Raw genomic sequence first — 26,908 nt, 5'->3', positions numbered from 1 at the left:
TATTAAATACAGTGGTGGCAAAACATATGGGAAACGTCGCTATGATAACTTTAGCATTTATTTGGGCAGCAACATTTTACTCTTTTGTAAAATGGTTATTTTGGAAATTTATGCAAGGACATGTATTCACAAACTTGATTCTTTTAAGAATTTCTGCTCTGAGAAGTGAAAAGTCAAACAACATTCATTGTATCTAATTGACATGAGTACAAGAAAATTAAACCTGCATGCATTTAGTATTTTATTTACCTTTAAAAATGAGTACAAGTCAACAATGGACAAACACGTAACTCTGAAATGGTTATGAGTGGCACTATATTTTCAATACATTTTTCAGCTGCTTACAATTTTGTGGACATGCCAGCATTGCATTAAAGATTCATGCTACATGATAGCGGTTCCATAAATGAGAAAATTATTGCTATCCTTTATGTACTGCGGCAGAAGAAATATTATTCACAATGACCTTTCATTAAAGTAACAATATTTTGCTAATATTTTATCCAAATCAGGCTTAAATAACATGCAATCCTTTACAAACCAGATGTAAAATATATTGTACAGAGTTCTGCATGCAAATGCACAAAGCATATGCAGTATCAATGCATTTATTGGCTTGATAAACCAAAATGTACTGTACAGGTCCAAAAAAAAAAACCCTCACACATCTAGATTTTAAGACTGCACCCTAATTATTGGCAGTGTACAACTTTAATTTATCAACAATTTAATAAAATACATCTTTGATTTTACCTGAAAGTGTCCTTGTGCTCTTCTGCCACCATTATAACCAGCACAAACTGAAAATATGTCACAGATTTAGGCAGGCAGATGAAAAAGAATGCATACTGTATCTCTCCAATGACCAGCAAATTACAGTAGGATTGCTATTAATTTTAGTTATAAATCATGTCACATCCATCCACAAGAAACAAAAACGGCCACTAACGATCTTAAAACACACACACACACACACACACACACACACACACACACACACACACACACACACACACACACACACACACACACACACACTCTTCCATCTACCTTTATGAGACATTAATTATTAAACAAAATGTTCTTAAAAGGCAATTGAAATATGTTAAAATGGTGTTTCGATGAGTTGACACTTGGATCTGATTGATATATTTGGCATTCAGATGTGTGTGGAGGTGTCGGCAGAGGGATTGGCACAGTCACTTCCGATTAAAGCAGCAGCACTAGGGGCGAGAGGGTCCCCGCGGTGCCCTCACAAGTTGGAGTCATCATCCCTCACACTGGCACTGGGGAACGACGTGGAGATCTCCTTGAAGAACTCGTCCTCCTTCAGCATACTCTGAGCACAAAATGCGAGAGGCACAATTTAGGCACAGGCACACTTTATAAAGCAACATAAGTAAGATCAGATGTGCAGCTGCTTGTTACAGTTAGGTTGTTGATGCCCTCGGAGAAAGCACCAATCTGCCTCACAGTCCCTTCAGAGTCCTCCATCTAGGATTGCAAAGAAGAACATGAAATCATACAGGTGTTAATGATTAATCAACGATCGATTCATGGTTTTAATTATTATTTGAATAAGATTATTGAATATTGAATAATTAACCGATTATTTAGAATAATTAAGATATTTAAATGTTTTTAAAAGAAGTATCTTATGCTCGTCAAGGCTCCATTTATATTATGAAAAATACAACAATACAGCAATATTGCAAAATATTATTAGAATTTAAAAATGCATTTTAAAATGTTCATTTATTCCTGTGATGGCAAATTTTTTTTTGTAATAATATTTCACCATATTACTGTTTTTGATAAAAAAAAATGCTTTTGAGCGCATAAAAACACTGCTTACAAAAACATTTTAAAATATTTTTTAATTAGATATTAAAATAAGAAAATATTAATAATTTTGGTAATTATTCATCATTGAAAAATTAAGCCGATACAAAACGTTAATGCATTATATTCAGTTGACAGAAACTTAAGGTGAAAATAAAAATGATTTATATAAATACAGTACAGACCAAAAGTTTGGACACACCTTCTCATTTAAAGAGTTTTCTTTATTTTCATGACTATGAAAATTGTAGAGTCACACTGAAGGCATCAAGGGCTATTTGACCAAGAAGGAGAGTGATGGGGTGCTGCGCCAGATGACCTGGCCTCCACAGTCACCGGACCTGAACCCAATCGAGATGGTTTAGGGGTGAGCTGGACCGCAGACAGAAGGCAAAAGGGCCAACAAGTGCTAAGCATCTCTCGGGGAACTCCTTCAAGACTGTTGGAAGACCATTTCAGGTGACTACCTCTTGAAGCTCATCAAGAGAATGCCAAGAGTGTGCAAAGCAGTAATCAAAGCAAAAGGTGCTACTTTGAAGAACCTAGAATATGACATACACTTTTTTGTTATGTATATAATTCCATATATAATTCCACATGTGTTAATTCATAGTTTTAATGCCTTCAGTGTGAATCTACAATTTTCATAGTCATGAAAATAAAGAAAACTCTTTGAATGAGAAGGTGTGTCCAAACTTTTGGTCTGTACTGTATATATCCAAACAATAAATGTATTCTATATTTATTTAGGCACCAGAAAACTTCCATCTCTACCTGGTCGAATCGGTCTAGGTCATCATCATAGATCTGGAGCTCCATGCCTCTGTAGCCTTTCTGGAAGCTGCGTCCTTTGGGCATCTCCACATCCATGGGACAGACATACTCTTCATTGTCCTCTTGTTTCTTCTTCCTACCAAACCCTCCAAACGCCAGCTTGTGCGGCTACATTTGATACAGACAGTGTCTGAACTCCAAAATGATTCAATCACATGCCAGCTCTGCAGCAGATGGTCTGGAGGTGTTCTGTAACATACCTTGACTTTAGCTGTGGCGGTTAGTATGGTGTAGTCTGGGTTCTCTAGACACTCCTGCTTGAGTTGCTGGGCCTCAGAACCCACCAGCAAGTTGAAGTGAGTGGCCAGATGCCTCCGCAGAAGAGTCTTGTTTGGGGGAATATTTAGCAGCAGAGCCATTGTCTCCACATTAAAACGAGGTTCCAGCACCTAAAATCATGAACAAAATTATGCCCATTTGATAAGAAAAAAATTGCACTTCTGCAGATGCTTTTACTTCATCTTTATTTCCACTGGAACAGCTTTCTGTCATAAAGGTCCTGATACACTTTACATTTACATTTAAGGATTTCACAGATGCTTTTATAAAGTGTTTAAAGTGACTGCATTCAAGGTAGACATTTAATAAGTTCTTGCTTTCACTGGGAATCGAACCTATGACCTTACTAGCATCATGCTCTACTGTTTGAGCGCTTCAAGTGAATCAAAGAATGAATATCGCCAACCATATCCATCCAAAACAGCTTGCCAAAGTAAACCTTCCGGAAAAAGTTCACTCTGGCTGGTTAACACCAAACTACCATTGGTCTGTGGCAATTACTTAATAGGTAGGTGTGCTCTGAGGCTCCACAAGTAAAAACAAACGCACAGAGAACTGATTTATAGTAGAAATTTATGTCATTCTAACTGAAAATGACACTGACTTTTTTCATGTTTAATATTGTAAAGCTATGGAGGCCCAAACCTGCTAAGGAAGGATAAGTGATTTTAAATTAAATAATATAGTCTTTTGGAAAATACTTTTTCTTTAAATTAGTTTCTGTATTATTATTATTTTTTTTGTATATTTATGCATTCATTTATTTAATATTTATTCATTTACACATGTATTTATTTCCATGTTTATTATAAATAAATGTCACATAAATTAAAATGCCGAAATATCAAGCTGGTGCAAATATATCCACATCGCTATGATCTGATGATTTATAAATTTTTCTCACCGCTGTCATTTTTATTGTGTGTTTATTTTGTTATTTAGAGGAAAGCATGCAGCACATACTTTTCGGTTTCCAGTGCAAATCGTTAACCATTCCAACAAATAACCTAAACTAGTGCAAAGTTGTTTCTCACCATCAGTCCTCCATGTACTCCACTGCCCCTCAGGTTGGGTGCGTATTCAGCCAGATCGACGGACCGCAGCCACTCCATCACACGGTGGTTGGTCCATTGAGAGACCTCAGCCGGACTTATGTTGTTCTGAAATAATGTTGAAATATAGGATTGCTAGTACAAATACAGTACAAAAATAACAGGACAGAACCGATTCGAGTTTGGTATCTCCTCCAACCTCATCTGAAGGTCTTCTCCGCAGACAGTTGGGGTCATAGCTGTTGAGCCGGAGCACCTGAATGGCTCTCTTAATACTGAGGTGATGAAGAACACTGCCCACTTTCAGAGATAATAGGTCATCCTGTTCAGCAAGGACAGAAGAGAGTGGACTTCAACAACTTGTTTCTAATTACTATATCTTTCAAGTATTCGGAAATAAATAAATAAACAAATAAATAAATTTGGAAACGTATTAAAGTAGGAAACTATGGAAGCCCATTTCTACCACTGAATAAAAAAAATTTAAAAGGTAATTGCGACTTCTTATCTCACTATCAATTTTTTTTTTTGTTTACATCTCACATCTAACAATTGCCCGATACAAACTAGCAATTCTGATTGTTTTCTCAAAATCGTGTGATGTAAACTCGTAATTCTGACTTTATATCTCACAATAAAAATAAAAAAAGTCAGATTTGCAAGTTTATAGGTATATGACGCAATTCAGAGATGTAAATCACAAATGCAAGACAAAAGTCTGAATTGTGAGATAAAAAAAACGCAATTACCTTTTTTATTTATTTTTATTCAGTGGCTGAAATGGGCTTCCATAGGAAACACATATTTAGTATTGTAATATATCACAATATAAATGTTTTTACTTTTTTTTAATCAAACTAATGCAGCCATCTTTTAAAAACATTAAAAAAAATCTGACCCCAAAGTAGAAAGTTAATAAATACTGAATGCTAGTTTAACCTTTTTTACAGTGATTAAAGCTATCATTTATGTCAAAATGTGATATTTTCTGGGAAAAAGACGAACCACAGTCATATAGTGAAGCATCCGTCCATCCACACGTCCCTCGTCAAACTGAGTCTTGTACTGTGGGAGGCCGATATCATCAAGCCACCCTAGAACAGAAGAAAACGGGGGAAAAAAAAAACTTTTAATCAGATACATTCAGCCTTAACCTAACAACTTAATAATTTGACAACAAATCTGAAACCGTGGATGAATAAACATCCATTCCTTACTTGTCACCCAGTGGTAGTCTAGTTTGCTTTTGTTGTCCTCTTCCTCTGAGCCCAATGCCTGCAGGGCCAGCTGGAGTTTCTTCCTGTGTAAAGGGTGTTTTATTCCCAGCTCCTGCATACAGAGAGCAGAACAGTCCTTAAACATGAATTTCAGAAGGAAAACTGATTTTTTTCCAGGCTTAAATGTGGTCTCAGACATTTGGACTACACTATATGCTTTCATCCTGATTCTGAGAAATAAGAGCTCACTCTTTCCAGATCCTGCTGGGATGCCTGCAGGAGCGTCTGGCCGGAGGCGACCCACTGCCTTGCCAAACTCACATACAACCCCAGTCCCTGCTCCTGCATCCAATCACACACCTGCTCCCGGGACCAGCGTGCAAACGGAGCGTCCAGCTCACTGGAAAACACGGACAAGCAGACCTTAGGAGCTACAAAGTCGGTGACTGCTGGAGATATTTGCCATTTGACCATTTACTACAAAAATGTTACTCTGATAACGTCATAAGTGAGGTTTTACTGACGGGCTGAAACTCTGAATCAATAAGTTACATGTAAGTCTGTCACCAGGGTGTTTCCCAAAAGAAAATCTTTCAATTTTGAGAAGGAGCTCTATCCCGCGTCACTGTGATTACTGACCTGTTGGTGTTCTGTAGGTCACGTGACCAGCCCAGCCTGGGCCCAGCTGTGGCTCTGACTCCACCCCGTTTAAACTCACTCTCTGATAGGTTATCTTCCAGGTCGAATGTGGTTGATTGACTTCTTTTGAGCCTTTAAAGAAGAAAGAGAAAGTATGAGAAAGTCATCAGTAAATTCAACTCAAATCGAATCAAATAAGCTGATAAAAGAATTAATAGTGCATGCTTTAAATGACTGACAAATTCATCCACATTTAGCTCAATAAATAGATAGACAGAGAGACAGAGAGAGGCAGATAGGTTTATATGAGGTACATGAGAACATTAATAATCATATTTGTAATATAATAATACATTTATACTTTTTTTTAGAATAATACAACTTGAGCATACAGTGTTATTTTATAAAATTGTAGTTTTTATTAATATTTAGAATTAACTTTTTAAATAGTTTTTTAATATATTTTAAGACATTTTCAGCTATTTCTTTTTAAGTTTTAAAAATTTTGTATGTGTTCTTGTCATTTGAATCTTTTTCAGCTCTTCAGCTTTAATTTATATATCAGATTTAATAATTGTAGTACAGTTAACTTCAATTTAACTTCAACTTATTTTATTTCAGTTAATTACCACAACATTTCTAGTTTTTACTAATATTTGTTTTAACCTTTTTTTTGTTTTTAATACCTTAATAGATTTAGGTTTAGTTAACAAGAACACTGCCAGGATATAAAATATGCTAGATAAGGAAAGTTCCTTAAAATCCAAAATGTCCAGTGTCCATATTTTATACTCACTTTCCAAAGAGTGCTTTGATTCCTTTAGACTTTTTCTTGCCCTCTGGTGAAATGGGGAGAGTGTGTGTGCTGTCACTATCAGCTGACCTCTGCGGCATACCTGCCAGATCCAGATGGTCAGTGCCGTTCCTCTCGGTCTCAGCTGTTCAAACAAAAACATTCACAAGAAAAGAAAAACTCCTGTTGTCACCACAGCACACTACGTTACCCACAATACCATGGTCAGTCAAGCATCAAATAAACTAAAGATTATGGGAAGGAAGAAAAAACAAGGCAGTAGTTCAGTTAAAGAGCAGAGCAGTAAAAATGTCATGAATAAAATGAAGTTTCAAAGAAATATATCCCAAAAATGACAATGTCTTGTCATTGACATAGCCTTGAACTATTGGAATCAGCATCATGAGGCAAGATCGCAGATGACTTCTCGTCTGGGCTGAAGAACAACTGGATTGGGTTTATTTTAGGAGTGAAACCACGGAGCGCAGTCACATGCAGGACAACAAAATGGAAGCAATAACATCTCTGTTATTGAATGGCACTAAATCCAGCCTGAACGTATGGTAGTTTGAATGTGACCATATTCTGACAGCGGTGTATGTTCCCCTCAGAGTATCTAAGTCCTAGGTAATGTGGTCACAAAATAATATGCCATGAGGACAGAACCTCTATATATTTCATGATTACCACATGAGCTCAATGTTTAAACACATCTATTTAGTCTATTATTTTGAGAAGAGGACTTCAAAACACCCATAATCAACATGACCTCATTTAATATCATCTCCTGCTATGAAGAAAAGAAATGAAAATAAACCAACTTTAGGCCTACATTTCTGAATTTCGAAATACAGACCTTTTTTGAATCAAGCCTGAAGCCAATATGAACAAAGTGTTGCTTCCCACAATATGTTACAGATTACGGTAATCAGTAAAAGACTTGTTGTGTGTTTTGACTTTAAATTTGCTTGATATGCTGACTTTGAGCAATAGCAGAGTCTGTTTGAAACATTACAACATGGTCAGAGAACCAATTGATTATGTGTGGAAATGCTTGGAAAAGCTGATGGAAAGAAAGAAATGAGGACACATCCAGGTTCTTTGTCTTTCTTCAGAGAGGCCACATGGCAGGCCTAACCCTTAAATGGGTGTTTGTACTAAATTTGGACACTCCTGACTCATCACCATTATAATCTATAAAACAAAATGCCCAAAGGTTACTAATTATTTATTTATTTATTTTTTTAATCACAGTGAAACTGTAATTGACCAAGGGCATATTGATCTAGAAGTAAGATAGACGTTGTACCCAAATTAGGGGCACTAGCAGTCCTCTTCCCTCCCTTGATCTTGAAGAATCCCCGTCCAAAGGAAGATCTCATTTTCCTGCTACCGAAGCTGTCATCCTCAGCAGTGTGAGAAGAGCTTGGCGATTTGGGTGGTAGAGTTGTGATCTTGTTGAACTCATCAAATGCTTTGCCCTAAAAGTGCAGAGATACAACATTTGAGAAACTTCACATAACCTTATGCATGTAATATAAAAAGCATAATGTTGCACAAAACTTTACTGTTCACAAACTGTTAAAAATCATTTTCATTCAGTGAAACAAAGCAGAAACAGAATATAATATAAATCCTAGATTAAAGACTTTAACTTAAAAAAAAATTATAAATTAAAACTGGTGCTTTGGCTGAAGAATGAATTTACTAAAACTAAAACTGACAAATAAATTGAAGGTAAACAGAAATCTAATATAAAAGACAGAAACACACAATTTCTACAACTTAAAGTAAAATTAAAATAAAAAAATGCATAAAGTATAATATATAATTATCATTAAAAAATATATATTTTAATTTAAAACAAGAATTAATAATAATAATATTAATAGTTATGGTTTAAGAGAAATAAAATAATAATAATAATAATAATAATAAAGAATTCTGCTGGCCTCTGATCTACTGTTAAAGGCTTCTGGAATAAATAACAATAGATATTTTTTACTTACTTTCAATAACTCTAAATATTCAATATATTGCCTAACCATAATAAAAACCTTAAAATAAATACGCTTTTCCTCAAGTCTTGATTGAGCTGAAAATGACCTTTTCACTGCCTCTTCCATCAAGGTTGCCCTGACTTGCTGATTTTGTGTCCTCTGAAGCTCTAAAACATGAAAAGACATTGTTACCGTCACTCTTTTCAACATACAGATGTTCATAACCACTATGTTAAGGTGTCTGACACACACTTTGTTTCACAATAGTGGCATTTCAGGTTACCCAAAAACTAGCAAATCTTACTGTGCCAGTTGTGTAACCAAACTCCACCTGACACACATACTCACTTGGGACTCTCATCTAATGGGGTCTCTGGTGATTGAGCTGGCTCCTGACACTCTTTCTCACTATGAAGGACAAACACAAAAGCAGTGGGATGCAGATGTGGTGGCAAAGCATGATGGGTAAGCAGTGGAGTGTATAGATGGGCATGCACTGATGGGCTAAAGGTGAGAAAATGATACTTTAAACACCATAGAATGATAGGATAGTGTTAATAGGGAGATGCGATCATGAACTCTGTTGTGGAAAATAGGCATTTCAAAGGCTAGAAAGGATGGAAAGAGGATACCAACAATAAAACACAAGAAAGGAAAAGCCTTCAGAGGTGCTAAAACTAAGGATAGGAGGCTTGGATGCTGTAACAAAGGTTGGATGCTCTGGAATGTAAACCTACAGCCATGGCTATGGTATAAAATAATGTTTGCTTGTCCAGATTTTATTAGATGATGATCTTTTGTGAAAAAACCTCAGCAGACAAAAAGGTGTGTTTTAATGTACTGAAGCGTACCTTGATAACTGCATTTGTTCCAGGACTGTATCACTGTCTGCTTTGTCTGGGGACGAGACTGTGAGCGATGGCACTTGGAGTGTACTGACGAATGTAGTCGCCTTCAAATGAAGAGAACAGGCAAAGGTAAATTCACACCAGCATTTTTCAAAAGGCAGACCCCTGGAGGTCCATCACAAACAACCTTTCCAGCATAAAAACACATGATTGAACATAACATAATGAAATACATCCTTTTTAATAGGGATTTTTTTTATTTGTTTGTTAGTTTTTTATAAAGCATATTTGAAAACCACCATGGGTTGACCATGGTGCTGTACTGTACTGTACCATTAAGGGCATTAAAAAACAAGTACATTAAAATAGACTGAAAAATATTAAGAGAAGCTGCATTTTTATATAACTTCTGGAAAATGTCAAGTTGTTCATTTTTTTTATTCTTTGGAGTCTCCATGATGTTTCTAATTACTGTAAGTAAAAAATACAGATTTTTTTTTATTTTTACATCAGCATGCACACCTTTCAGAATACATAGATAATTTACAATTTTAATAATGCAGATTTGTTTTGTATTACATGTAGTGTTGTTACTGCTTACAAACTATTACAAATCATTTTCGTCCAGTGAAATAAAGAAATAAAAAGCATAAATAAAACATTAGAGAAACTTAACCTAAACTTATTTAATGTAAAAAGCATAAATGATGCACAAAATGAAGTTACTGTTCACAAACTATTAAAATAATTTTCATTCAATGAAACAAAGCTGAAATCAATTAGAATAAAAAATAAACCTGCTTTGGTTGAAGTTCTAAAATTACTAAAACTGACTAAATAAATTGAAGCTAGACAGAAACGTTTAAAAAAATCGAATAAAAATGACAGAAACACATTTAATTTCTACAACTTAAACAAAAAAAAAATGCTATAACCGTACAGAAATAATTCACTCATAAATAATTTAATAATTCACTCAGTTTTGGAAGGACTTGGTTCAAAAAGTTCTACTGCATACATCATATTCCAAGGATCCATCATCTCTGAACGGTAATATCTGAAGACATTCAGTCACTCACTGACAAGTGATTCCCTGCATTTTGGATCGTCTGTGACAATGAGCAACAGTTTGGCATGCTGTGTGTTCTGCAAGTGTTCAATTTTGCCTTTAGCTTGAAAAAACACCATCAACACAACTTTGCTGAACTGTCAATCAGTCTGTGTTGCTCTAAATTAAGACTAATTCTAGGTTGCAGTGCAGTGATTTTAGATAATGCATGCCAAAACAAAATATAGTTCTTTAACAAGGACGCAAACTAACCACAAACAATGAATTGTGTAACCTTGTTGGTCTAAAAAGAAAATTGCACCTCATTTTGACCCCTCACAGCAACTTCCTCTGTGTAAAAGAGCAGAGACCTCTCAGTGTCCACGGAAACAGAGAGGGCGGTGGACATGGAGAGCGAGCTGTCACTATTGCTCCCATCACTGTCTCCTTCTTTGACCTTATCTGATGAGAAAGAAAGGGAGATTTTGATCATTAGTTCGGAAAACACCAAACACCAAATACAGCCTGTCACCTATCAGAAGCACATTAAAGGATTTAACTAATTAGATGAAGCTTTAGAAACCACATCCAAGTCACATTACACCCCAAAACTAATAAAATAAAATGGTAAGAATTACTGGAATTTATTATTATTGTTTTATTATTTTATATATATATATATATATATATATATACACATTTTTTTTTCATCAACGTGTATGCCTTCCACAATATATAATTTATAATCTAATAATGCATTTTTTGTTACTGTTGTTACTGTTCACTAAAATTATCAAGATCATTTTCATTAATAAAAGTAAAGCTAAAATAAAATAAAAATATTAGATGACAACTTTAGCTTAACCAAACTTAAAAAAGAATTAAATGAAGGTTAGAAATGTTGCCTGATAACTAACTGAAATAAAACGAGTTTAAGTTGAAGTATTAAAATTACTAAAACTGAAACAAAGCTAAATAAGAAATGATAAAATGACGCACTTAAACAATTCATAAAACAAAATAGAATTAAAATAAAAATTAATTCAAAATATTAATTAATACTATAACAGTATATAAATAATACAAAAAATACACTGACTACAGGAAAGATAACAAATTTTATTGACATCACTTCAGAATTTTTTATTCAAATAAAACAAATCACCTTTTCTCCCCTGTGCTGACAGGACCATCTCTTGTACTTTCTTGTAACGCACAAGTGACTGTCGCAACTCTTCAATCTTGCGATCCTAAACGAAGCATCATTAAAAGCATTAAATGCATAAAGTTTCTTTACAATTTTCAAATGCAATGGACAAAGAAACTTTTGACTTAAAACTACCTTCTCCTCATTTGCCGCCATCAATGACTCCATTGCTTTCTTCATTTTCTGTACTTCCATATCTGCAAAGCACAGGCTTGGTAAACTAAAGACCATTTCACTAATGGGCAAAAAAACATTAGGCCTCAGGCTTGAAATTTAACATCACATAAACTGTAGACAGACACGTCGAGCTGAAATACAACAGTGAACTTCTGTGACAAATGTGAGAAATGTACACAATGAAAGCAAGGAGGAGCTTGTTGGGATTAAACGTGAGTGTATGCAGCCACAAATAAGAGTGGACGTCCAGCCTGTGAGGTCATGAGGAATGTGAACATGGGTTACGGGCAATGCACTATAATGATGGAAAGAGGGGAAGTGAGGTGAAGAAACTAGCTTTGGGGAACAGGAGGTGTTACATTACAAGGTGACAGGCAACACAAACAGAAAATAATGTAAATGTGACATGCCAGATGACGACCACAATTGGACTTTTGTCAGGGCTACAACATAATAACGGATTGTTATTCATTACTTCTTTCACTTTCTTATACCCAATATCTTGTATTTTTAAATCCATTAACTTTCTATACGACTATAATTTGCAATGCTTCATTTTGTAGAAAAGCAAGCTTCATAAGCACCATGCCCAAACATGCAGGTACAGGAGGCAGAGGACTAAGAGGACAAAAATAGTACAAAGATTAAAAAATTGAAAAAGGGGTGTATGTGTAGAGGGTAGACATGGAGTCCCCTTACGTTTTTCTTTGAGCCTCTTTTTTAATGTTTCCTCAGTATGGAAAACTGTTTAAGACAGAGTAATGATATTAAACGTCTTCTGTTACTGAATGTGTTGGACCAATAAAGTGCTATCAGTAAAATGATACATAGAAAAATACATAAAAACAACATGTAATTAATTAAAAAGGGAGAAATATATATATATATATATATATATATATATATATATATATATATGCTGTTCATTCTTAAATTTGTACGACCTTACATTTGTGCTTTAGAAATGGCCAACATATGTATATATATATATATATATGCAACATAAAAAAATGCACAAATTAATTCATACAATAAAAACAAATTGATCTTGACCTACTCCAAATTTTATTTAGATGAGTCAGTACAGCATCAGAGATACAGCATAATGACAAGACAAAACTAGACCCCCTGTAGGGAATGCTGGGACAGGCAATACTCCAATTTCTAAGTTTGAAGAACGGCAACTATGCATGACCCACCTCTCTCTGTGTTGTCTAGGCCTGCAGGTGTTGGGGATCTGGACCCAGTCTCATCCTGCAGCCTCCTCAGATCACCATCTCTGTCATCCAGCTGCCTTCTCAACATAGCCAGCTCCTCCTGAACATTAAAACACACACATCTCACAACTCTGATCCAAAGTCTGGACCACCACTGAAGTTAACAGGTTAACCCAGCAATATCAAACCATGCAGCTACTAATTACAAACAGAGAGATCAATAAATGGCACATGCAAAATGTAAGTCTGACACAATGTTGTAGATGATGTATTAGATTATCTTACAATGAGCCAAATATTCAATTAAATAATTATATGTGTCTACAACTCATCAAGATCCCATCCAAGAACTTAAAGAGTTCAGTGCATTGCCAGGTAATCTGCCAGGGTGGTTGTGAAGTTTAGAACACCAAAAAAGCTACAGTAACACAATCATCTAAACCTCACACTGAGCTTTTTGAAACGTGGATTAACAGTATGCTAAAGGAAGTAGCGACATAAATAGCTTTTCCTGCATTATAAAGCAGTCTGAAATGTAGCCCTCTCAGCTTAAACATCACGTAGAGCCTCACACTAAAGCATACTTGTGGTTAATTAAACATGCTGAGATCTTATACTGGTGCCACTGCTTATAGAGGAGGGCAGATTTAATGAGCAGCTTTCAAATCATGATGAGAACTTTGTCTGTACAAAATGGTGTAAAATGGAGAGCTATGGTGCTCTCAGTCGAGCTGAAACAGTAAAAACTTTGACTCTGTAGTGACATGGCTCATTAAAAGTGGCCTAAGAATGTATTTGGACACTGAATGTCAGTGCATTGTTAATACACTATTAAATGTGGCCACTTTATTATATTTAACCTTCAAACTGAAGCGTTCATTAAAAGTGCCAAAAAGCAAAGTTACAGGGAAAAAAATAACTAAATAAAAAAGTCTTTGGATCACAACCACATGCAGCAACCACCCTGAGATATGCCGACCTTGAGTGCCTGGATTTTTTGCTCCTTCCTCTGTTTCTCATACTGCATCTGGCCCATTTTGAGTTTTTGGCTAGAGAGTTTGGCCATTAGCGACTAGAGGCAGAGATGTTAGCACAGGAGGAAAAGGAAAATAGACACTTAAGGATAACAAGAAAGATGACAGGTTATGTAAGAGAGACAAAAGAAGAAGAGAATCCCTAAGCTTAAAGATGGCAACATCAATTGTTATTTTCACTAGTGTTGAAACTCACCTTAGTGGATTTCAGTTTCTTTTCATACTGCAACCGTTCACTCTCCATCTCAGAAATGCTATATCTCAGTTCATTAATCTCCAAAATCAAACCCTAAATAGAAAAAAAAAACATTATTTAAAAAGGCAAGCAATCTCCGATTTCACAAAGTTTATAAAGCATTTTAGCAACAAATTATTTTTAACAATGTTATTTAACAATTTTAATTTTACTGTAAAATGAAAGCTAACTGGATTAAAGTTAAACTGCTGACTGCATATGTGTGCTGACAGTTACCACAAAAATAAAATAACGTTTTCATACAAATTAAAAAACTGAGGGACTTCAATACATGTGATCTAATAATATTAAAAACTTATTTCTAAACACACACAGACTTATCATGGCCATATTCCAAAACAATTTTGCTTTAAAGAGCTTCAAAGAGAACCCTACTCTCAAGTTTGAATTGGTTTGTTTAACAAACAGACTAAGTTTTCAATCTCTAGAAATGCTTTAGGAGCAGCCAAAAAAAAAAAAAACTAGTGACAAGCTTCTATTCAGCACACAGGCCTTTCAGAACCTAGCTCTTTGTCAGGATGTCCAACATTCAGCCATGGATTTATGATTCAATAAACAACAGAGCAGCATCTAGTTGTAAACACTCAGTGAAAAAAAAACAAATATATATTGTTTTGTTTTTTCAATATATATATACTTCTTTTCAAAAACAACTTTTCGGCTACAACACTTTAAACAGTGTTAATCGAGTATTTCAGGCTACAGTAGTTCTGATAGTTCTTCAAAATCTAAAATGACTTATTATAGTCTTAGTCTTAACAGGATAAAAAGGAGATTTTTTGGGAAACAAACTGGAGTCTTGCTGAGACAGTAAATTATGTGGCAGCAAAATAACAGGAAACAGAAGAAATAATTTTTATCTTTGAAGAATGTGTTGACCAACCTAGACCAAACACTTGCCAATTTAGTGCACAGTTTAAACAATACATAATTTGTATATGTGTTCTATAATACTCTAAGAAGAATGAAAAGCACAATCACAAAGAAAGGCCTGAAATGGAACGTTTGTCAACCACAAGAAGACAAAACCTGTTTTTTGTGGCTGACTGTGAACACAGAGGTGCAGATACTGGTTCATCTCCATGACCCTAATCGAAAATCATCCTGCTTTTCTCCCTTTTTTGATGTTATTTGACTCGTGTTTAAGTGATAACAGCATTTCCCAAGCCTAAATAAAACATGTTATGGACAAGGAATGAAAGCAACCATGGACAGCAAGGCCAGTTGCTCTGGAGCTCATAAGATAATAGTATGCTTTACACCCAGTCTGAAGTTGCTAGACTTACAAAAAACATAAAAAAATGGTCCAGTTTGCATTTGGGCAAAGAAACACCCACTTTGTCAGGAAGTGTATTTGCGAACTGGCCAGACATGGTTTAGGGCAGGTTTATCTGAAATACAGTAGTTGAAACCACTGATGTGGAAAATCTTTCCAATGGATTCCAACACCATCTCGCTGAGGACCCTTCCTACTCACATTTATCCACAGTGGGCAATAGCACTTAGTTGTAATGACTACTTTCTTCAGAGAAAAGAGGCCACCCAAACCATTTTTTGGAGAGGAAATGGTATCTGGTAAAGGCTGTTTTTGCATATGCCATTTTGCCCAGACAGCAAACAAAGCAGAGAACAGTTAAAAGCCCAACATTCCAGTGAACTGGAACAGACTTCCGCAACACAACATGACGTGATTGGTAGATATCCGAGCGCTAACAGATCGCATTGTTGAATGCACGTCTTTCTGCTTCAGGCTCGTACAGAAACAAAAGGTTGGCTATTCTGCAAAATCAAGATTCTAAACAAACATTGAAGTCATTTTCCAGCAAACTGCAATATGTTAAAGCAATCAAAACAAAAGAGCTCTGTGTGCCAACGGTGAAACCACAAATTAACCAAACACTAGCATTACAATTAAAGCACAGCCATTGACATTTTCAAATAAAGACATCCTTACACAATTATTTCCCTCATACATGTGTTCATGTTTTTTACCTCATTATCTCCAAATCTGTCATCAAAATCAAGTCTCTCTTTCTCCATTGCTGTTAACTTCAGTTTCAAGTTGGAAACCTCTGCCATAAGCTCCAGCTTCTGAGTTTCAAGGGTTGATCTGCACAGGAGTTCCTAGGAACAAGAGTTTACAAATGGAGCATGAACAAAGAAAATTGGTCTTATGAATTAAATATTATGGGCTTCTGCTTGTAATTGCACAGTATAGTGAAGACGTGTAGTAAACTAAGGGCTGAAAATAAGCTCTAATGCGCAAAATGCACATGCACCCAACCACCAGACCATGTCTCCAATAAACAAGGCACATCTTTAAACACACCTGTTGTAACATTTCTTCTGTGGCATTTAGTTTCTCACGGTGTTCATCAAGGCACAGGTCTAGGTCCCTTATCTTTTCTCCCTGCGCCTCAACTTGATCCGTCAAAACACTCACCTGAAAAGAATTATGATTTTATTTTACACAGCAAGTATGCAGTAAATTGATCAAAAGTGACAATAAACACATTTGTGTTTTAAAAATTATTTATTTTACAATGAAAAAAAAAGAAAATGCTCAAAAAAATTGAACTTTTCTTTACCAAATAATCTGGAAAAAAAAAAACTGAACCAGGGTTCCTACAAAAATATTAAGCAGTTTTCAACATTGATAATAAAATGTTTCTTGAGCAGTAAATTATTAAAAGGATTTCTGAAGGATCATGGTACACTGAAGACAAAAAGGAATGGATGCTGAAAATTCAGCTGTCATAATAGGAATAAATTGCATTTTTAAATATATTGAAAAATAAATCAAATATTTTAAATTGTAATAATATTTTACTATTGTATTTATGACCATATAAATACAGCCTTTGTGAGCACAAGAGACTTCTTTCAAAAACATTACAAAAAATCTTGTTGACCCCAAACTTTTGATTGTACGGTACATGTATATACTGTGACGAGTCAGCTGCCTCCTCCCTGATTGTCACCGGCACCCCGTCCTAAATTGCCGCCCTTCACCAGGCTCCCGACTGGAGTGGGTGTGTGAGAGGAGGGGCGCTGGACGAGTCAGGGCTGGCGGCGTGTGATGGGGCACACCTGAAGGAAATGGAGCCTTATCACCGCCGCTGTTTAAAAGCCCAACGCGCCTCTCCTTGGGGGACCGGTCTCTTCCCCATGCATGCACACTGGTGTCCTCGTGGGTCCAGGAAGGGTGCGTTGAGGGACTCCCGCGCCACCAGAGACGTGAGCTGCCGTACCCGCGATCCGGATGGGAACCGCACCCGTTTACACGGCCATCGGGCCAGGATGCCGGGCCGTCCATCCCCTGCCAGCGCCGCGGCCAACGAGAGTGATGCGGCCACTAGAGGAAGCCGCCGCCACTCGCGCCCCGGACCGAAGAGGGGAGCGCGTGCGGCCGCCGGACTCCGCCCCTTACCTGGACCCTTCCTCCATGAACAATGCCCGACCCACACGAACCCCGCAGCACGATGAGGACACCAGATTCCCTGTTTATTTTGGACACTCTTCCCCTTTGGCCACCTTTATCCCCTTTTTTATTTGATTTTCTGTTAATAAAAGCCTCTCCAAGGCCTGACGCCACGCCCACTGTGTCTGTCTTGTGCTCCTCCCATCACAATACAAACTTACCTGAAGCACAAGGGATTCTTTATCACTTTCAAGACGATTAAGTCTGTCCTGGTAAACATCACCGGTGATTGAAATGTGTCCATTTGACTGTCCAAAAAACACAGAAAAAGAACTTCTTACAAAAGAATCCAACAGAGTATGGCTTATAACAGTAATACTGAGGAAAAACAGAGTAGAAATGCTGCATATGATCCTATAACACTATCTATCTACTTACAACATGGCAACGGATAAAGTATTACTTCATGTTTACATCTAGAGTAGACACAGTGAATTCCAGAGCCCAGGAATGTGGTGTACGTACCAGGTGTCCATGCAGCCACTCCACCAGACTGTCTGCAGTAGAGTCTGGGATCTGACAACGCAAGCTCTCTCTCTCCTCAGCATCCATAAGTTCCAGAACACCCCTGAGGTCCTCCAGTAAGTTCAGGGCTCGCAAACTGCCCATGAAGGGTGATGTTGGGGACTGACAATCAAAGATGCCATTGGAGTAGTCCAAAGCCTTGGAGCCTGAGCGCCAAAGAGAAGAATAAATAAAAGCAATGAATGGGGAGTTAAGCATATTATATTCAGACAATATTATGCACAAGAAAATTTGTGGAGATACAAGTTATATATCAAATGCTTGGGAGAGCAATACAAAATTAAGAGTATGTTTTACAATAAAGCATAACGAATGGCATTTCTGAATTAAGCAATCATTATAAAAAGCACAATTATCATGTACTGTTTGTGGGATAAAAGATAAGATAGTATAATAAAGCATGCTGTAGGCAAATAACAACTCAAGTTCTGAAGCCAGATCCAGGGCAGAAGAAATGTTTTAATTGCTAAAACCTCAGGAAATCATGTGACCTGACAGGCGACTCAAATTTGAAATGTCAGCCTTATAGAAAGCCAGTGATTAATTACTTCATATGCTAGACTATTTGGTCAATGTGCTAATATCTGTTCAATCTTACTCTTTTTACTCTTTAAACCTCAGTAAGGTTTCATTAAATGAGTCTTTGTCATTTTCACTACAGAATGTTTCCCATGTGGATAGAATGAACAAATTTACCAATGTGAAGTTAATCATTTTGTCAGGTTTAAATGTAGAGGGACCATTGGATTTGGAATAGGAGGTTTTAATTCACTTTTGGTATGGTTAACAGAAATGTTGAAAAGCCTACATGAGTACAACTTTACCTGCTATTATACCATCCATTTGCTCCAAGGCTGCTGCCAACATGTCACTGGCATCAGACATCATCTTGTTCAGAACTGTTTATCCTGAATAAAGAGGAAATGACAAAATAAATATTACAGTAAACAGTACAAAATGCATTTAGGAAATCTCAAAAAAAAATAATAGTGCTAATAGTGCATTGTGCTGCATGTTTGATACATGACTAATGTTATTCAGGAAAGTATTACACAGACACCGAAAATCTGTTTAGAATTTAACAGAATCTAGAGCCAGATAAGAAAAACATATACAGAGGCAGGATAGACAGAAAAATGTGATCTACTGTTATTTTACTATTATTTATATACTATTATAGTATTCATTATATGCATTTAAATTAGTTTTTATTTTTATATTATATTTCAGTATAATCAGTGTAAATTTTAGTATAAGTTTGTTTTATGTCCTTTTGTCATTTTTATTATTTCCAACAATTTCTATTTCCCTTTATTTTAATTTCAGTTTAAGAATTTTATTAGTTCAACCTTAACTAATTTATTTCTGTTATATGCTATGGCAGCATTTCTAATTGTAATTCTAGTTTTGTTAATGATTAATGATTTTCAAGTTAATGATAGCAACACTGATGTGAGCACAGAAACTACAGTTCCCTGGTTAACGCAGTCAAGCTCCAACCAATAGCCACAGATTTGAAAGAATAACTGAGCCATTTATTTCAATTATTGGCACAGTGCTTGTGCTGCTGCTGGGGACACTGGTTACTTTGTTGGGGAACTAGCGGGGACACATTGTCAGGCACTTTTGGCTTGTGGCCCGAGAACACAGCGGCGGCATTCTCTCCATTTTAATCCTCAAAACAAGGAGTTGAAGAGAATGCACAAATACACCAGGCCAAAGGTTAACTTACACATCCAAAAAGAAGGGAAAGTGTGCTATACTAAGAGGGAGTTCAGTTTTTCTGCATAGAACTGGCTTGTGATCTAAGTCAGATGAGCTATTCAACCATTTGGAGTCATTCAAAGAAATATGTGAAGCATAAAAATCACAAAGCATCACTCTGAAATTATGTGTTGTGGCAAAGGACAATCCTAAAGGCTGTATACAGTGAATTAGCAGTTAAGAATCCTTTAAATCAGGTAAACACAAATTTGGTGTAAGAAGCATGCAGGGATTATCAGAGCAACTTAGTTTGGGTCTTATACCATAAATAAATCCCCTTATCATCTAATAACCCAGCTCTGTACAGAGTGTACAAGTATTTTAACTCAAGTTCATTTCTAATGAAAAAAAATACATTTATTTATTTACAATGGTGACGTTCCTCTTGTACCTAACTTAATTTGTTGTATGTGTAGTTTATTCCAAGCACGCTGTTTCTTTTTACTGGGGCATTAGCGATGACAGTGATATTACACAGCACCTGAAAGTAGTCCCCAGCTAGTTTGTGTAGGTGCAGCAATAGCAGAGTCGCTGGGGACTATTTTCAGGTGCTGTGTAATATCACTGCGCCTGCTGCACCCATGGTATGGCAGAAAGCTTCTTGTTTTTTACGCCGGAATGAGAGTATAATTCTTAACAATGTAAGCCTAGAAAAATCAAAACTTTTACTTTTCCGTCAGTCTTAGTACACGATGTAATTACAGAAGAGTGAAGTTTTAAATAGGAAAAATATTGAAACTCTTTGGTCATTTTGAGCGAGATGCTAACGGTCTAATAAGATTTAATGATCTATGCTAAGCTAAGCTAAAAGTGCTACCGTTAGACCCTGAGATTGGCAGAATGGATTAAAAAAAAAATTGTAAAGCACAACTGTTTAACTCTAGGGGAGCTGGAAAATAGTGATTTTTCAAATTTTTCAAAAATAGTGGAGTGTTCCTTTAATACTAAATACATACAATATTCAAAGGCAGTACCCTGACAGTTTAGAACAAACGTTCAATTAAAGTTTGCTATCCAGCCACTAGAAATTACATAAGGCCACTATGAGTTATAAAAGGGGACTGACTCCACATATTTGTATGCACAGGCTGATTTAGGAGTCACATCTGTTAATAAGTAAATAAGCTTGTCAATACCAAACAGAGATGGTGTGAATGTAGCCAGTCTGTTAGTGAATCAAATATTTTCTTCTGAAGAGTTAAAAAAAAATGCTGTGAAATCAAGTTCAGAGTAAACTAATGCGCTTCACTAGTGTGAAAGGTTTAGTTTCTAAAATAACAATTCTCTGATGCAGAACTATAAGGGAAATTTTCAATCTGGTCTTTCAACTATATATAAATAACAATTCAAAACCTTGTCTGGAGACTCCTGTTATGTCTAGAAAAGTTGTGCTATAAAAACATCACACCGGTCACGTTTACACAGGATGCTTTGGTGCATTTTTTCTTGCATGTTTCTAAACAGTTCTGTCAATCGACATTAATATCTCTATTTAGAGCAAATAAAGCAGCAAACAAGAATTAATTTCAGTTTCTCTGTCTGTCTGGAAGCCTTTTAATATGAGCTAAAAATTACGCAGCATAGACTCAAGCTAAGCTTTGCATTGCAGATTTTTGCATGGCTGGAATTTCCTCTCATGGCAGGAACATGGTGGCTTACAGCCTGTAAAAAGCGATAACATGTTCTTTATGAAGCTCATATTTCCTCTCTGAATCATGAGAAGCCAAACAGAGAAATCAAGACCCCGGGTTCAGATCGACCAACATCAAAACGGTTTATCCACATGCAAAAACATCATGCTGTCAAACAGCAAAAAGTTACAGCACAAGTATTTTTCTAAAACCATAGACAAAGGAAAATCTTGAAGTATGTGTTTCAACAATCCTTGGAACAAATCTTACAAGAAAGCATGCCAATAATGACATTAAGAGGGAAGAAACTGAATGTGAGACATGAAGCCTGTCCTTTGTGTGGAAATATTTTCCTGGACTCAAAAGAACACAAGCCTATACTGTAAGTGCAATTGTCAAAAGAGACAGTCAACTTCTTTTTTTTTTTACGTAAATAAATATTACTATTTGTACTGTTCCCTGAAAAGGGCCCAAGATGGCATTAAAAGTAAGGTTATGAATATGAGCATGAGAATAAGGGGAAAAACCCTTAGTGGCCTATGAAATCCATCAGACAGGCACCTAAAGGCACAATGTGTATGAACTTTATCCACTCCACACTCTGTTTGAGCCATATTAGCCACTATCCCTCGCTGAACCGCTCTGACTGACTGACAGAAAAACCTCTGCTGGCACATGCTGGGGAAAAATAGCAGCCTTCGGGTCATTCATCTCAACAGAAATAAAAGCATTCATGGCAGGCCAGCCGTGTAAGCCAGCAAATTCGCCTCAACTCAAGCTAAAGCACGCATAGAAACATGCTGGAGAGACATGGGAAAGACATTTTTAATAAGCACACGTTCATCTGATAAATTAATATGTACGCCAAGCTTTCTAGTAAATGCTGATGGATATATTTTTCATCAACACTGAAAAAAAACAATGGCCGTTAACCAATAAATGGCCAAAAGAAAAATTATATTTTTGCTAAAAAACAACAACAACAAAAAGTTGTTTAAAATGTAAATAAGTTAATTTAAGTATCAAAACATCATAATGTACAGTATGAAAAATGTATATTCATTTATTGCTTTGATAAAGATTACATTGTGGCGAGTGCGGCGGGGCCGAGGGACGTGGGAACAAGGAGTGAGGCCGGCAATGATTGGGCAAATCAGTGTCACCTGCGACCCACCGCCGGTCTCGAGGCCCACGTAGGAGATGGAAGGATATAAAACTGGAGAGACGACAGTGAAGGACGAGAGAGGACCAGGCCTGGGCGTTATTTTAGGTTTTGGTTTCATTTTGTGCGCATCAGTCATCCGCGAGGGGCTGATGCACTGTTTTGTGTTTATTTTATTATTAAAGTCTTCAATTGATTGTCCGCCAGTTCCCGCCTCCTTCTTTTCCCGATGATTAGGAAGTTTTTATAATTACAGTGGTGCCGAAACCCGGGAGGAGGGACGCGCTGCTGAAGATCCCTCGCCGCTGTGGTGAATCCGCGGTGCCACAGAGCAGGCGAGGAGGATGCCGCCATGGACGCTCGAGGCGGTGGACTGGAGCGAGTTGCCGGGAACGGGATATGGAGGGGCAGCTGCCGTCCGTGAGAGAGCGGAGGATTCGGCGCCGTTCGCCAGGGGGCCGGAGCCTGCTGCCTCCGTGAAGGTATCCGGAGGAGCAGGGAACGGGGGACTCCTGCCGGCTGCCCAAAACCGGAGGAGCCGCCGCCGTCCACCGGGCGGCGGAGGGGTGTCGTGCCGTCCGCCGAGGGCTGTCCAGGCCTGGTCCTCTCTCGTCCTTCACTGTCGTCGCTCCAGTTTTATATCCTTCCATCTGCTACGTGGGACTCGAGACCGGCGGTGGGTCGCAGGTGACACTGATTTGCCCAATCATTGCCGGCCGCACTCCTTGTTCCCACGTCCCTCGGCCCCGCCCCACTCGCCACATACATTTAACAGTGTCAGTTTTATAAAAATTATTAGGATTTCTAAAGATTAAATTAAGTGATAGATGACGGCAAAGGTCATTTAAATAATAAAATGGGTTAAATGAACAGTCATGCACAATTAGATATTCAATATCAATAAAGTAATTTTTTTTTTACAGCATTAGCAAAAAACAGAAGATACCAATAAATCATGCATCACTAGTACTTTGATAATTGAACACTGAATGGGTATCATATTTGTGTATCATGGTACATACATGTTTGAGGTAAGATGATTTTTTTTAAAAGAAATTAATACTTTTATCTGGCACAGAAAATTGAGCAAAAGCGATAGGAAAGTGTTTTACAAAAATATATATATTTTATATAAACAGTTGTTTTTTACTTTCAAAAACAAAGAATCATGGGGGAAAAAATATTATGATTTTCACAAAAAAAAAAAAAAAAAAAAAAAATTAAGCAGCAAAATGTTTTCAAAATTGAAAATAGTAAGAAATTTTCTCCGGCACCAAAATGATTTCTGAAGGATCATGTGACACTAAAGACTGCAGTAATGGCTTCTGAAAATTCACATTTGCATCACAGGAATAAATTGCATTTTAAAATGTATATGAAAACGAAAACAATAATTTTACATTTAATATTTTAAATAAATATTTCACAATATTACTGCTTTTACAGTACGTTTGATCAAAAAAATGTAGCCTTGGTGAGCATAAGAGGTATTTTCCAAAAACATCTCAATCTGATGGCCACGGACATTTGTAGATGTTTGTAGTGTACATCATACACCAATTCAAAACCATGGTACATGTTCACCACAAGAATAAAAAATTGTATTGACATATTATATCCATTATTTTCCCCTTCAATTTGAATCTTTTTATCAGACTGATTGTGCCAGTAGGTTTTTATACACTGATAAATGCTATGCCTGGTTTTATGTGGAAATCAAAAAAGAAATCAGATGTGATCGCAGAGCTTGAGCCAAGCATAGAGTTCTAAAAGATGTTTGGGTCTCGTGCAAGTACTAGAGGAACACAGATGTGCACAAGCCTTGAGTCCAGCCTGTGCATGTGGGAGGAGAACAGCCCCTGCTTACAACAGGCTCCTTTTCTTACATATGTCAGAAATAGAAAGAGAATGGAATTTTTTTTTCCAACTCAACTCTTTTATATTTGTTGCTATACTGGGGCGTCACTAAGCAGAGTTTTATACATAGGCAGCCAATGACACCCCACCGCTGACTGTTCTCATACTCAAAACTTCTACAGGGAAACCCATCTGACACTGATCTGAAATATCCTGTCACTATACTAAGCCAAGGCGTCGGCATAAAATATGATGCATCATACTTCACATAACCACATGGAACAGTCTCGCCTGCCTGATTTCAGGGGTGTTTCATATGCTATCTATAGCTAACAGTAAAAATAAATTCCACACTGCTTAGGTAAATGCACAGATGTGTTTGCAAATATAAGTGGATAAAGGAAAAACGTGTGTGTCTGAGTGTTTTTAGCCCTTCGAGATGGCAATAGAGTTTGTTACACAACAAATAAAGATGGCTAATGAAACCTGCAGGCTTACTTTGGGCTGCAAACACAAGATTTAAACATTAAATGATGCTCTTTGAAGTCTTTCAAAAGAGGCAGTTACTGTAAACATCACACCATTTACACAATATCACAGATGTGCGACTTAAATGGACTTAAATTACAAGAACAAAGCTTAGACTACGAAAAGCTTCAAACTAGCTGAATGGGTACAAAGAAACAGCATGCAACCCAGAATTAACTGTGAAATTTTGATAAAGAAAAACTGAAATAGTATTTTATTGTAAATAACACTTGTTTTATTTACAACTTTGAAAAAAAAAATGTACAGTGTAAACTAGGGTTAGCCTAACTGTCACAGTTTACTATAGTATTATTTTTTGAGTGGAAGTTTATTTTTAAAGTCAGTTTCTGTATAGACGCACACACTTTAAAATGCTGGCTTCAGAAATAAACTGCTTTATTGCCAGGGAAAAGCTAAAACGGACAAAAACATTTTGTGACAGCTAATTGCATCTTGTCAGGCTTTGCAGCTAATTATAACAATGAGCAAACATGTAAAGAATAACATAAGAAAATATCAAAACAAATTACTACTTGTTGAGAATGCAGTAAATCACTTTAATAAAAATCTAACGTCACTACATTACAAATTATGATACTATTGTTTTTGTTTTTTTGTTTTTTTTTGGAGATGGATTCACAAATGTAATGCAAAAACTAGCTTTGAAACAACATAAAAACCAAACATTTTTATATTTATTACTGACTTGATTCAAAACCATATAAAAAGCTGATACATGATGCTGCACACTACAAACTATAACACTTTTATTTAAATAGAGGAAGTCACTCATATGCATGCATATTTCTGTAGACTGTACAGCTAAAAAGTAACAATTACGTTCTGTAAGCTCTGTCTCAGTCCAGATCACAGGTGAGGATGCTGTAAAGCAAGCTCATGTAAGAGCAGCTCTTGTTCTTCTGTGGCTACGTGGAATGTGTGAATCACTTCTTCACAAACACAGCTGTGCCTCAAATACCTAGTCTGCTCTTCAAATCCCACCTTCTGTTTTTTTTTTTTTAAGTTTTATGTTTTCTTTTTAAATAGTTGTGTTTTAAGTATTGCACAATACCAACAAACATCACCTTTTTTTTGTCTAATCGGGTTTCTGAATATAACATCATAAAAGGTTTCTGTAACCAATCCCTTAGGCTATGAAAATATTACTACGTGTGAAGAGATGATAATTTAATAAACTATCATAACTAGGCACAAAACTAGCTTTTTAGAACGTCATATACTTTTAAAATATATATAACAGTATATATATATTTTTATTACACAATTACAATAACGTTTCCCACTCAAACAAGTTTAGGAAGCCAAGTTAATTTACAAAGAACCGATATATATCAGTTAGTTACTCTGACAACAAGTAGATTACTTACCGAATTTGTACCAACTTCTTAAGTATGAAAATATTAATCCTCGGACTTTTCTAGCGGTTTAATGTCTTTAAGAGATTTGCTCTTTCCGCTGTTGGTGTTCCCACCTCGCCAGCGCCATGTCGACGATAA

The 26,908-nt window shown here is 36.4% G+C and overlaps 1 protein-coding gene across 5 annotated transcripts; it reads right to left on the bottom strand.

Moving 5' to 3' along the window:
• Positions 1-1,044: 1,044 nt before the first annotated feature.
• On the bottom strand, positions 1,045-26,908 carry ppfibp1b (PPFIA binding protein 1b). Of its 5 annotated transcripts, XM_059506671.1 has the most exons (28): positions 26,780-26,908; positions 19,274-19,357; positions 18,390-18,595; positions 18,086-18,172; positions 16,773-16,886; positions 16,436-16,567; positions 14,384-14,476; positions 14,133-14,225; positions 13,136-13,253; positions 12,636-12,680; positions 11,895-11,956; positions 11,718-11,802; positions 10,875-11,014; positions 9,508-9,608; positions 9,005-9,064; positions 8,763-8,823; positions 7,966-8,137; positions 6,660-6,801; positions 5,864-5,995; positions 5,474-5,624; positions 5,225-5,336; positions 5,013-5,101; positions 4,207-4,329; positions 3,990-4,115; positions 2,877-3,065; positions 2,617-2,784; positions 1,429-1,494; positions 1,045-1,339 (listed from the first exon to the last, which is right to left on the bottom strand). In XM_059506671.1, the coding sequence occupies exons 2-28, from the start codon at positions 19,335-19,337 to the stop codon at positions 1,253-1,255; spliced, it is 3,018 nt and encodes a 1,005-aa protein (XP_059362654.1). In that variant the 5' UTR covers positions 19,338-19,357; positions 26,780-26,908; the 3' UTR covers positions 1,045-1,252. The 5 variants fall into 5 exon arrangements, with proteins under 5 accessions (XP_059362654.1, XP_059362656.1, XP_059362655.1 ...); XM_059506673.1 differs by lacking the exon at positions 9,005-9,064; XM_059506672.1 differs by lacking the exon at positions 12,636-12,680.

The sequence above is a fragment of the Carassius carassius genome, chromosome 23 (assembly GCF_963082965.1).
Source record: "Carassius carassius chromosome 23, fCarCar2.1, whole genome shotgun sequence".
Taxonomy (NCBI): Eukaryota; Metazoa; Chordata; class Actinopteri; order Cypriniformes; family Cyprinidae; genus Carassius; species Carassius carassius.
The sequence above is the reverse complement of the archived record's forward strand: the minus strand, read 5'-3'. Positions and strand labels throughout refer to the sequence as shown.

Coding starts and splice junctions, on each gene's coding strand:
- ppfibp1b (XM_059506671.1), bottom strand. CDS start 19,337: ATGATGTCTGATGCCAGTGACATGTTGGCAGCAGCCTTGGAGCAAATG. Junction 11,957..12,635: donor AAAGAGGCTCAAAGAAAAAC/GTAAGGGGACTC, acceptor TGTGCTTTGCAG/ATATGGAAGTACAGAAAATG. Junction 1,340..1,428: donor AGGGCATCAACAACCTAACT/GTAACAAGCAGC, acceptor TTTTGTGCTCAG/AGTATGCTGAAGGAGGACGA.